Raw genomic sequence first — 13,209 nt, 5'->3', positions numbered from 1 at the left:
CTTAAGAGGTCTTTGCTGTATTTTGTGTTTTTATTTTATTTAGTGTACTTTGTAGATTATTTTTTTTCCTTTGCATCTTATTGGCGTATCGAGAGACTTTATTGCAGCACGGTCTGGCTCCCGTGCAGCCGGACCGGAATCGGGGGGTTTGTCCCGGGTCAGAGCCGGTGGAGGAGGAGGAGAACGATTCCCCTCAGCACCGCCCCGAGCCGCTCCCGCCCGCCCCGCCGGCCACCAACCACAGGATCAACGAGCGTGCGCGCGCCGCCGGCGCCCGCCTGCGCGGGGCGGGGATGGCGGGAATGACGGCCCTGGCGCGGCCCGGCCCGGCCGCCATGTCCGAGCGGAGCCGCGCCGAGGTGGACGCCACCCTGCAGACGGCCAAGCTGAACCCGGCGGAGCTGCTGCCGGCTGTGCACTGCCTCAGCTTCGGCCCGCAGGCCAGCGCCGGCGAGTGCTGCCTGCTGCAGCTGGAGCCGGGGCTCTGCGCCGAGCTGGAGGCGGGGCGCAGGTACGGCGGGGCGGGGGGGCGGAGCTTGGTTTGGGCCGCGGGGACACCCCTCAAGTGTGGCTTGTCTGCTCTTCTCGTGCCGTTTGCGTAACTGTCCCTTAAATCTGTCTCAGTTGCAGTGGAAGCGTCTACAAGACGCTTTTTTTTTTTTTTTTTAATGGTAAAACAGCTGCTGTGGAGCCTTCAAGCCAAAACACAAGAGGCTGGAACAGGCTCCCCCGGGAAGTGGTCACGGCACCAAGTTCAAGAAAAATATGGACAACGCTCTCAGGCACATGGTGTGATTCTTGGGGCTGTCCTGTGCAGGGTCAGGAGTTGGACTTGATCCTTGTGGGTACCATCCAACTCGGGATATTCTATGATTAGGCATCTGAATATAGGAGATGAAAAACTCGAGTTTTTAAAAAAAGAGATTATGTGTCTAGAAGAATTCTGCTTGCTTTAAGATTTTCCTAGTGGAGGTCCCGAGGTCTGAGGGATGGCACGGTGCCTGCAAGATAGACAAACTGGCAGGGAAGGATGTACAGTATTAACACATGCATGTGGTAGGATGGTTATAGGACATCAAACTCTGGACCAAGAACAGACAATAGACAAGTTTTTGATACTGTTTTAAATTTCTTCCTTTGCTGCAATGCCAGTGACATAAGAAAAATGTTTATAATGATACAATATGAGAACTCCCTCTAAAGAAGGTAGCCTATTACTATTTAGTGTAATATTAAAAAAGTGTCATTGGTAAGATGCCTGAAATACACAGAGGATCCCTTGGGGCACAGCTGATCTTTGTTCAGGCATGCAAGCTTAGGGAAGCAAGAAGAGCAGTTTGATTAAATTGAATCTGAGCACTTAATTTAGTGTAGCCTGTGAGGAACTGAATGTTCCTCTCTTGTGGTCCTGCTTTGGTATTTTTACGTCCTCACGAAGAATCTCTACTTAATTGAGTACATGAGCTGAAGAGGGGGGTTTGCATTGTCTATTTGCCCTGAAATGTTCTAGAAGATGATTTTCTTTCCTGCTTGGAATTATTTGCAAGAAAATATATATGTTTTTTGAGAGGAAATTATCTGAAGGGCACCGCAGCATAGACAATTTCTGTTTGCTTTCTTTTTTCACAATGGACCAGTTTCATAGAATCATAGAATCAGCTGGGTTGGAAGGGACCTCCGAGATCATCAAGTGCAACCCTTGATCCACCACCACTGTGGTTACTAGGCCAAGGCACTAAGTGCCACATCCAGTCTCATCTTAAAAACCTCCAGGGATGGAGAATCCACCACTTCCCTGGGCAGCCCATTCCGATGCCTGATTACCCTCTCTGTAAAGAATTTCTTCCTAATATCTAGCCTAAACCTCCCCTGGCACAGCTTAAGACCATATTCTCTTGTCTTAGTGATAGTTGCCTGGGAGAAGAGACCAACCCCTACCTGGCTACAACCTCCTTTCAGGGAGCTGTAGAGAGTGATGTCTCCCCTGAGCCTCCTCTCCTCCAGGCTGAACAACCCCAGCTCCCTCAGCCTCTCCTCATAGGACTTGTACTCGAGTCCCTTCACCAGCCTTGTTGCTCTTCTCCAGACCTGCTCCAGCACCTCAATATCAGTCCTCATTAAAGAACAACTCCGGTTGTAATCTAATTCCTAAGATTAGTGAACTAGTTCGGGCATTAAGCATCACTTAATCAGTGTTTTATGGGGGTTGTGTGAATAGGCATGTGGGGAGGTTGGACTGTGATCTGCATATAAACGTGTAATGCTTGTCTTTTTGAGTTTTCTCACACTGAAATATGAGGAAAAAACACAGTCAATTAGATTTACTTGACAGTTGCATCTTTATATTTTGGTGTACTGTGACTGCTGCCACCAACCAGAACTTCAGTTTATAACTTCTTTACAAATGTATAAATGTGAAAAAATATCAGTCAAGTTTAATAGGTGTTCCTCCTGAAATAGCACAAAAATAAAGATGTATTTTTAACTCTGTTTTTTTTTCCCAGCCTAGTAATCCGTGGTGAAAAGGATGAACAAGCAGTGTTGTGCAGCAAAGATAAAACTTACGACATGAAAATAGCAGATACCTCAAATATGCTGCTGTTTGTTCCTGGTTGCAAAACTCCAGAGCAGTTGAATGCAGATTTAGCATCTTGTAATATTATTCATTCACAAGTATGTCTTTCTGGGATTTTCTTTGTTTGCTTTAATTCTCTGTTTTCTTAATCTCTGTAATTTCTTGCCAAGATGCTTATGTGAAACTCAGCTGGGATTCACTTGCCTTAACACAGGCTTGTAATGCCATTTTAAATGCCTTGTGATATTGCTATAGCTGCAGGCTGACACTGCAGGAGGACATGAGTCTCTTGTAGGTTCTTTGTATATTGAACAGCTCCAGGAGGATGTCTTTATAAATATGCTTTATACACAGGGGCGTGATTTCCTGTTGTTTGCATGCAGAGATGAATTGTTACCTTTTTCTTATGCACTATGAACATACTTTTATCAATCACCAGTGGATTTTTATATTTCATTGCCTGTGGTAAATTTTTTTTATTGAAAACATTACAGTGATTGTTTTGTCTTCAAACTAATTACCCTATCAATAGATTCTTGTTTCCAGTAACTAGATTAACACTTTCTGCTGAAAATTTTTGGTAAGCAGCTTTGAATCCAGATGGTATATTAAAGAGTTTTAAGAGTCTCTATTTTTTCTTGTAGATTGCTGGTTTCTCCAATAACTATTGGGAATTAAGGAGATGTCGACCAAAACTTAAGAAACTAAGGAAGCTTTTAATGGAAGATCCATATGAAGGGCCTAACAGTCAGGAAGATCAGACTTCAACATTTTCAAAGGTAAATTTCAAAAGTAAATTGCTTTCTTGTAATTGGTAGTGAGCAAATTCAGGTGAAGATACATTCTTAACTAGAAAAAGCTTTTCCTCACATGATTCACAGTGCTCCTTTGAGTTAATTTTTTAAGCCTAAACAAGCTGGTAATTGCTAGCACTTCCACTGAGTACAGGTAAGCAGCCTTTTTATTAGTAAAAAGAGAAGAAAAGGAAGGACACAGAAAGACACTGGGGATTTCCCTCTTCATATATGGGAAGCTTCTTGGAAGACAGTCTTCAGTACCTGTTCTAAATTTCTTGAGAGTTATATGACTGCTGAAGTATAATGCAGCCTTTTCTTCTTTGGCACATATATGGTATGTTATGTGTGAGATCAGAGCACACCCATGTGCAAGTCACTTGCCAATCAGTAATTTATGATGACAAGGAGAAGCAGAGAGTTGAAGAGAATGACAGGGATGATATAAAGCAGAGAATGGGACTGATGCTACAAGAAGGGAAAACACAAATAAAATCCTATTTTGCTGCCCTTTTTTGTTTCCAGGCAATTCAATTTAGGGTCTAAGGAGTAAAGGAGACATCTGCACTGTGCAGCATATGATCTCAGATAAAAGGCTGATAAAAGCTGTGGGGTTTTGTTACTTTGGTTAGTTTTCCTTTTGACTTTAAAAACAGAAACGGTTGCTCCAAAGTATTTTATGCTGAGGCTTGGTTGAAGCTGACCGAACAAGCCATCTGTGTGTGATTGGATGTGCAAATATAGATGTTACTTTTCTCCCTTGGAGAGAAAGGCTGCCTCTCTCTTCCTGGGTGATTAACAGACTGATTTCTGATCAGTGTCATGATCTTGCCCCAAGAATTGCCTTTGCCACCTACTCTGATCCAGACATAGAGAGACATACAGCAAAATAGGGATGACAGAGGTAGAAAGGCTTAAGTTGTCCAGAAATTATAAGCATTGACATAGACTAGCAACACAACAAAATGTCATATGCAATAATATTTATTCATAATGTTGAATGAATGTTATAAAAACATGTCAATGTCTCCCAAACATTAGTGCCTACTTTGAGAACTGATCACCATTTATTTTGAAGGAGAATGTATTTCCTCTATGAGCTTGCTGGAGAACAACTAGATGTATCAGACACAAGAAGACAAATCTCACCTTGCCACTGATGAAACTCTAAATGAATCTGAAAGCTCTCCAGGGGAAAGGTCTTTCCTATGGGACTAATTCTCACTGGAATCCCAAACAATATGTGTGTAGTAAAGATTTCCACTGCGTTGTTTGCTTACACTTAATATTTTTCATGTAGTGGCAACTAATAAGCCACTTTTAATCTGTTTGAAAACAAATTATTCTATTTTGGTGGCTTACTGTAAGCTTCTCATGGTTTTCAGGACTGTATCATACACAGAGAACCCCGGCAAAAGAGCCTTAAGGAACTATGAGACTGTGTGGAAGCCTGTTGCATAGTGATGTGATTAACAAACTACAGGAAAACTTATAAATAGTCTAGTACTGAAATGTTACTGTGAAATGACAAGGCATACTCAGGTGATCACAGTCTGATAAGAATAAGGATAAGAAACGTACTAAATACACTGTCTGGAAATTGCTGGTGTGGACATGATGCAAGTCAGTCCATTCTGTTTTATATTTGTGAGGATGATGGAGCTGATAAAAGCATCAGAGCTGAGAGCAGTGATGTCTTCAAAAAAGCTGTTAGGAGTGCTAGCCAGACCCCAAAGCAGGGACAAATGCCAAGGACTTCTGTGCAAGGTATCTGAATGGCAGCATCTAACTTACAAACACACATATTGATTTGGGGATGTTTTTGATCTCAGTTGCTAGCAGTGTTTCTTTAAGTTAAGGTTGTCCCTTGTTGACATACTGATGGGAACTTGGCCTGATGATATTTCGACAAACTGTCTAATAAGAATGTCATGGCAGGAAGAGGAGACTTTTTATTATTTATTAAATGCTTTTTTAATATGTGGATGTGCCAAACTTAGTGTTGGTTTGTTCTGTTTGTGTTCCCATAGTCCAATAGATCTCAAGTACTAATACAGTACTTTTCCTTCTGATAGGAAATAAGCTGTAATCAACAGAATTTTAATATTAGAGTGGATTAAATAGGCTGTAAGGTGAATAAAGGAATTGATCAAGCCCTATTTCCGATGGGTTGAAGTCTGGTATTTCCTCCATTTACTTCACTCTTCATGGTACCCTCTGTTCCTACCATGTCTTTACTACAGTATCCACAGCACCTTCCCATCTCACCTCATAACTGTTCTGCAAGGAGCTGTATGGATTGTGGCTGGGTCTGTGCTTCGTGTCTGCTAATTGGATAGCAGACACCAAAAGTGATAAGTGATTTTTGTTTTGCCTTTTCTTTGAATCTCACAGATTAATATATGTGATTTTAGGAAAGCCAGAATACATTGACTTTTCATTCTTGCTGGGATACTTTCCTTACGATGTCTGTGTGTGCTAATTTGACGTCCTGGGAATACAGCTGTATTACTTACGCCTGGCACAAAAACTTTCCTGTAGTTGGACTGACTTATATTGATTAACCCTTTGAGAAAATGTTGTAAGTTACAGTAAAAGTTTCAGAGAATGTGGTAAACCTTAGAAAATTCAGGGTCTGAGGAAAAACATCTATCTTAAGTCTTTCCTTCATTATATCTTACAATGCATTTAGCATGCTTGCTGAAGCAAAGAAGGACTAAGGATAACCTGGTTTATTTCATTCTTTTTTTCCCTTCTTGCAGTATACAACAGAAGATTTGTTAAGTCTGATTCAAGCAAGTGAAGAAGAAATACTCCATCAATTGCAGATTATAAATGCCTGCAAAATTGAAGGTAGTCATCTCTGAAGAATATTATTGCTTATGAGGAAATAACCCTGCTATTGTCCCCAAAATATGTGTCTCCTTTTTCTAAGGCTCATTCTACATCCTTGTCTTTCAAGGTGCAAGTTACTTCAAAATTCTAAGATCTGCTTCCATAGTTCTATGTCCTCCACTGCTATGAAGCTGATCGAAAGAATAAAGCTGAGCAGGCACTGCCAGTCTGTCTCTTCCCAGGGTAATTCCTTCTTTGCTGCTACAAACACTGGCATCAGAGTATCCCACCCATTGCATGAATATTTTTTTGGCTGGTTGCCCTCTTCATGAATGAGTAGGTACTGCTTTTTGCAGTTCTAGAGGCAAAAATAGCTGATCCTTACCTAACTCCAGCCTTTTCCTAGTCCTTTCTTCCTCCCAGACTGGGTTTATCTCACTGTCTTCCTACCACATGAGGCAAAACTTGAGCAAGTGCCTCACCTTGGGACAGGTCCTGCTCATCCTTACTTGGCCATGCCCAAACCCACACCGGAACACCAGGTGACAGCAGTCCTTGAGTCACAGACTGAAACAGGGCAGAACTGAGCTCTGAAGGTTATCAGGTCCAAATTCCTGCTTTAGAACAGAGCCAGCTTGTAGCTGGATGCTCAGGGCCTTGGCTGATTGAGTTCTGAGCATTTCCAAGAATGGAGATTGCACGCCCTCTGTCAGGCTGTTCTGGTGTTTGACTATCTACAGGGGCAAAAATCCTAGTAACCAGCTGGGTTTTCCCCTGTTACCTCACATCCCATCGTTTTGCACCACTAGGAATAACTCTACTCCATCATCTCTGTACCCCATCCCATTATGTAAGCAAAGATCTCAGAGATGGCTTCCCTTGTCAGTGACACCTGCACAGTACCATTGTACCACAGCTGTGCTTTGTCACATCTGGATTGTAGTGGACTTGTCTGGACCTGAACTGTTGCTTTGCAGTGCCAGTGCAGCCAGTCGTGTTCGTGCCTGAACTAATTACTAGTTTCTCCAGGTCTGATTCAGCTTGGGATGGGATTTGTAGTGTCTGTGGCAGTTAATCTACATGAAGAGTTATGAATAATTGAGATGATTAAATGTCATTCTCCTTTACATTTGTTCTTATTATTTATTTCTGTTTCTCACTTTTAATCCCTAAAAAGAGAGAATGCTGCTTCCGTACTTTGTAAAGGTGTGACCTAAATGTCCAGACTCTGTAATGTATCTTAATGGGAATAGAATTAAGGTGTTAATGTTTTCCTTCTAACAGTGTTTTGTGATGTTCTGTTTGGCAGGATATTGGAGAATTCTAGAATTCAACTATGAAATGAAACTCTTGGATCACGTTACTCAGCTAATAGACTCAGAGTCCTGGTCTTTAAATAAGGTTCCTTTACATACCTGCCTGGAAGAACTTGGATCTCTAGAACCCAGGTAAGCAATTATTTTTAGTACTTAAAATTGCCTACATTCATTATTAACTATTACTAATCACAATAATTATTAACTGTTTTTTATAATTATAGTCTTCCAAATCTAGATTCCAGTTACCATGGTGTTAATGATACATTTTCTTTGCCTCTAAAAGTATACAAGAGCATTAGTAGTTTAGACAGATAGGTTAGTAAACTGATTCTAGTGTCTATTGGTAATATTTTCAATTCATTCAATAGTAGGAACATTACTACTGAATTGTAAATGATGGAAATAGCATGTACTTAAGCTGTAAATGGCTGAGCATCTTGAAACACCTATTCTGAACTACAGCTAGCCAAAAATGTTTAGTTTACCTCTTGCATACTGTCTGAGATGTGGGTATGTTTTCCGGTGTAATACTGATTTGAGAATATAAGAGTTGAAGTCATGAAGTAATTCAAGATTACCATTCAAACAAAGTCTTAAGTTTACAATATGTAGCATTTTCCATTCATTTGGCATTTGGCTCAGAAAGTGATCTTGCTTTTGTGTCTGCAGTTAGGCTATAATTTTATGCCAGAGTTCTAGAAAAATGCCTACTATTCAGTGAGGGGTAATTAACTGCCAAATTTTTGACTTGCATCCTAGAATCATTTAGGTTGGTAAAAGACATTGGGATCATTGAGTCCAACTGTTAACCCAGCACTGCCAAATCTACCCCTTAACCATATCCCTAAGTGCCACATCCTACACAGCTTTTAAATACGTCCAAGGATAGTGACTCCAGCACTTCACTGGGCAGCCAATTCCAGTGCTTGACAACCCTTTCCATGAAGAAATTTTTCTTACATCCAATCTAAACCTCCCTTGATACAACCTGAGGCCTTTTCCTCTTGTCCTGTCACTTGTTACTTGGAAGAAGACACCGACCCTCACCTGGCTACAGCCTCCTGTCAGGGAGTTGTGGAGAGCGATAAGGTCTCCCCTGAACCTCCTTTTTTCCAGGCTGAACAACCCCAGCTTCCTTATCTGCTCCTGCAAGACTTGTGTTCCAGACCCTTCCCCAGCCCCGTTGCCCTTCTCTGGACACGCTCCAGCCCCTCAATGTCCTTCTTGTAGTGAGGAGCCCAGAACTGCACACAGGATTCATGGTGTGGCCTCACCAATGCTGAACACAGGGGGATGATGACTGCCCTGGTCCTGCTGACCACACTGTTTCTGATACAATTCTTTCTCATTGGAAAGAAGTAATATTGCAAGAGTCTCTTTTCCATATTCTCCTTATGCATTCTAGTCTTTGTGAGTTATAACTAGAAAGGGAAAGAGACCTTTGGGGTTGACAGGCTGAATTAACTCCCATCTGTTATTTCTGTCCCCTTTTGTTCGCTTTTACTTCTAAGTTTTTACCAGTTTCTTCATTTCACCCATGAAGAAGTCTCATCCTCTGTTCTCTCAGATTTATTTTTTCCCCTATACCTGTTCCTTCATCATCTTCTTGGTAACTGTTTCTGTGACATCCTAATGAACAGCATTAAACTTGATTTCTGATTTTATTTTTTTTCCAGAGAGATGATAGAACACATTCTTTTAAGCTATGGGAGGAAATACATTGATGATGGTAAGTTTGTGAAAGCTTGCATGGTTTAACTTTGGATAAAGGAAATAGTTATTAAAGAGGAAATGCAGATTTTGTGAGGATGGCCCAAACAAATGAGTTTACTACAGTGCCAGTAAAAGGAGGGAGAAAACTGAGCTAAAAATCAGTAAAATTGTTAAAGGAAGTTTCATATGAAAAAGGACTATTAAACTGTACAAGATAATAGTGAAAAACTGGGAAATAACAGATGTACTGGAAGTGACTTATTAGGTGTCACAAGCCTTAATTTTGTGACTAAAGACAGATCACTAGTAAAACTTAGATGGTATGTCTCTTTGAATACCCTAGGAGGTCTCAGATATTTAAGCAACTAATTGTGCTGTTGTGAGTAGTCAATGGCATGAATTCAGCTTGCCTGAAGTAGGGATCTGCCTTTGGTCCCTTGAAGTGCACCACAAGATCCGCTTATTGTATTGATTAAATTTCCATTGCCCATCTCACACACAGACATAATATTGCAGTGCCTTAATCTCAGTCTCAGTTCTTCCCCACAGTGGCTTTTGTCTCACCATTGGCTGAAGTAGGAGTTGCACTCAACCTTAAAGAACATAGGAAAGTAGTTGGAGTGGCAACAGACTGTCATCTTAATATATTTAAAAAGGTTGCACAAGTTGCACGAGGAACAAGTCTGAATGACAGGAGGTCTGTGTGACTGAAAAAATGGAAGGAAGTGTTTATACATGATTTTGTTCAGAGAATTTTAGTTAAGTCAGTACGAGAGAAAATGAAGTCTCTTTATTCCCTTCATCATCTCAAAGAAGTGAAAATTTTGTTAATTGTTCAACCACAAACAGCAAATGCTTTAATAGAAGTCATTCAGAAATAGGAATGAAAGCTGTAGGAGAAACAGAGTACTGTGAAAGGGGAAAAGATGGAGGGCAAATACATTTATTGATATGAATTAATACTGGAGCTGGGACAGTGCTGCTCTATTCTGCATAATTTGTTCTCGAGAATGAGAAGATACCATCATTTATCCAAAGTAGTACCAAGTCAGATTACTTACCAAGAAAAAGAAAGAAGAGGATACTTGGTTTATAGCAGACTGTAGAACAGAATGGAAGTGCAAGACTGTTTTCTGTTCTTTTATCAAAAAGTAGGAACCCAAGATATAACCTGTTTTTTGTTTCTCAGCAGGGGAGGTTTACTTTGAAATGCATGAAGATAAAATATGTAGAGCTATAGCACAAATGCTTTTGCAAAATGCAGTTAAATTCAATCTGTCAGAGTTTCAAGAAGTCTGGCAACAAAGTGTCCCTGAAGGGATGACAACAAGGCTTGATCAGCTTAAGGTAAACACATATAAGAAGTATGATTCTTTCATGAGTAGGCTGTAACTGACTTGTGTCATACATAGATTTTATCCATTACTGGGTATTGATTATGTTGTTTCTGTCAGCTTTTGAATTTAAGTACATTTTATGATATCCTCTATGAGCACCAGTAGTCTGGAATCATGATAATTCATGTTTCTGTAACTCCAGCATGTTTCACTGTTTGAAGAAAAGTTGCAGCTGTGCAGTTACTACTTGTACATGTAACTAGAACAGAGGCTGAAGCTGTTGTTGAGCAGACTGTAGTGACAGCCAGTAGCATAGCAAGCACTATGGGAATCCTTTTGCTCAAAGGAGACAGAGAAAGGCTGGAACTCAATGAATTCCCTCTTCCTTCTTGTCATAAAGGAAATTATAAATATTGCCTGTAAAACAGCCCCTTTATGATATTTCTTCACTTTGCCTCTGGTAGTGCAGTTCTAGGAGGCTTTGGATGTGCAAAGAGCAACTTGTATGCAACATTGTCAGAAAGAAGGAAGTTTCTTTTTGTTTTACATTTTCTCTGATGCTGATCTACAGGGCTTAGCTCTTGTGGATAAAAGCTCAAGGCCAGAGACCATCTTTCTGCTAAAAGTAGAAGACTTACCTGAAGACAATCAGGAAAGATTCAACAGCTTATTCAGCATACGGGAAAAGTGGACAGAAGTGGATATTACCCCTTATATACAGTAAGGATATATTTCCTTTTATTAAAATATAACTAGCATTATATTCTTCCCTTTTTGCACTGCTGGCTTCTGATGAGCTATCATTGACTCAAATACTGTACTTTGCATTTTAAATGAATATGAATTCTATATGAATAGAATACTCACCTCTGGGATCGGTAGCTCTATTTGTTGGGTTTAATAATGGCCAGTCTTCGCGAGCGAAGATTTGGGAAAGGTCATTAACCCTTTGAGCCTGCGCAGTGGATTTTTTAGGTAAGACACAGTGTGCGCTGAACTGAGCCCACCCTTTAATCCTGAGGTTCATCTGCCGGGGCCAAGCACGCTTGGACAGTGGCAGTGAGGGTCTCAGGACGTAGGTTTGTTTAGAGTGTGTAAAAAGCTGATCCTACTGGATTTAAATGGGTGATAATGTGTACTTTTGCCTATTGCTTAAATGTCAAGCAAAATTCTAAAATTTAGGTAATTTAAAGCATTATGTGACAGTTTCAGTAGTTCATTTTTCTTTTCTCCTAATATCCTAATCCAGGATAACTTGCTATGGTTACAAGTATTTCTTGGGTTCATTTTGTTTGAGAATACCTCTAATGCCAGTGTCATCTGCTTTATTTTCTCTATAGAGACTTGTGTGCAGAGAAGCAGACTGTTGGTGCTCTCCTGACAAAATATGCTCGCTCCTCAATGCTGAATGGTGTTAAAGTTTATAATTCCAGAAGACCCATCTCATAACAAGTATTGTTTTATGAGCTGAGGATACTGAACAGACTAACAGTGAACATTGCTTGTTGCTGCCTCCTGGGGAAAGGAGTTGCCAACCAATGTTATGCAGTGTACTGGAGTTTAAGCAGCTGAGCTTCTTGAAGGAGTACTGTTCTCTGCTCAGCTAAGTAGAATGTGAGGGCACTTGTCTTCTTAGGAACTACAGTTCAGCTCACCTTCCTTTGCCCACCAACTTCTTTTTCCTTTGTGTCTACTTAAGCCAGGAGTCAAGCTACACTTTCATCTGTCTATCCAGAAGCTAAAATCTGACATGAATATTTAAAACCTTGATAATAATTCAGTCAATTGAATTGATTTAAACAGGAAAAGGGAATGTTTAGCCTTTTGCGTGTGAGTGACCATTTTTAAAGATTTCATTGAATGTTAGTGAATAGTGCAGACCTTGAGAAGCTCATGAAAAAATCATTCCTGATTGAGACTACACTAGTCTTTATTTTGAAAGGTGGTTCTTTTTATGGTCACATCTGTGAATACCATTAGCACAAGCTCTTGACATTTTAACACTTGGCAGAATGGCTTTTTAAATATTACAAAAACCCCAAATTGCACTGAAGTGTGAATATAAGAAAGAGCAGCTGGACATTATGTTATGAGCGTCCTATAAGCTATCATTAAAATGTAGCTCAGGTAAAACTAGTGCTTTACAGAAGACTACCTGTGCTTTTAAAAGAGAACTTATAAAACTTTGTGCAATTATTTTTTATTTTTTAAAAGAATTTGTTATGACAAATAACTGCACAAAGAAATTGTGCCTTGAAAACTTACAGTGGAATATTATTCTGTATAGAGCAATGAAACAGGAGTTTTTTGATATTATCATGAAGTTGCGTGCCTGAGATTGAAATTTTGTAATCATTAAAAAGGATTGTTTGTGTGTCAGTGAACTGGAGCTTAATGTTAGACAGTTTTCAGATTTATTATTTAAACTTAACAGTTGTAGGTTATTTGATACAAAAAGCATTTGCTGCATCAAACTCAGAAGTGAGGTATGAAAAACCTTAGAACTGCCAACATTCCAGCTGTAGGGTGAGTAGGGAGGGGAAAGAAACTGTAAATCAGATGTAACTCTTAGGATGGCTATGTGCATATGTGGAATTTTGTTACAGATAAAGTGCTGAATAAAAACTATTTCCTAA

At 40.1% G+C, this 13,209-nt stretch overlaps 1 protein-coding gene across 2 annotated transcripts; it reads left to right on the top strand.

Moving 5' to 3' along the window:
- The first annotated feature begins 300 nt into the window (after window positions 1-300).
- DSCC1 (DNA replication and sister chromatid cohesion 1) lies at window positions 301-13,209 on the top strand. Of its 2 annotated transcripts, none has more exons than XM_017826455.1 (9): window positions 301-511; window positions 2,505-2,673; window positions 3,220-3,354; window positions 6,132-6,222; window positions 7,514-7,652; window positions 9,200-9,252; window positions 10,429-10,583; window positions 11,145-11,293; window positions 11,914-13,209. In XM_017826455.1, exons 1-9 carry the CDS (start codon window positions 303-305, stop codon window positions 12,020-12,022), a joined length of 1,209 nt encoding a protein of 402 aa, XP_017681944.1. In that variant the 5' UTR covers window positions 301-302; the 3' UTR covers window positions 12,023-13,209. The 2 variants fall into 2 exon arrangements, with proteins under 2 accessions (XP_017681944.1, XP_017681943.1); XM_017826454.1 differs by having other exon boundaries at window positions 10,426-10,583.

Source organism: Lepidothrix coronata, unplaced genomic scaffold (genome assembly GCF_001604755.1).
Source record: "Lepidothrix coronata isolate B3197 unplaced genomic scaffold, Lepidothrix_coronata-1.0 Scaffold126, whole genome shotgun sequence".
NCBI lineage: Eukaryota > Metazoa > Chordata > Aves > Passeriformes > Pipridae > Lepidothrix > Lepidothrix coronata.
The sequence above is the reverse complement of the archived record's forward strand: the minus strand, read 5'-3'. Positions and strand labels throughout refer to the sequence as shown.

Excerpts from the sequence above, each read along its gene's own strand:
- DSCC1 (XM_017826454.1), top strand. The coding sequence starts at position 303 with ATGACGGCCCTGGCGCGGCCCGGCCCGGCCGCCATGTCCGAGCGGAGC. Across the intron at positions 512-2,504 it reads GAGCTGGAGGCGGGGCGCAG|CCTAGTAATCCGTGGTGAAA; the intron begins GTACGGCGGGGC and ends TTTTTTTCCCAG. Across the intron at positions 6,223-7,513 it reads AAATGCCTGCAAAATTGAAG|GATATTGGAGAATTCTAGAA; the intron begins GTAGTCATCTCT and ends TCTGTTTGGCAG.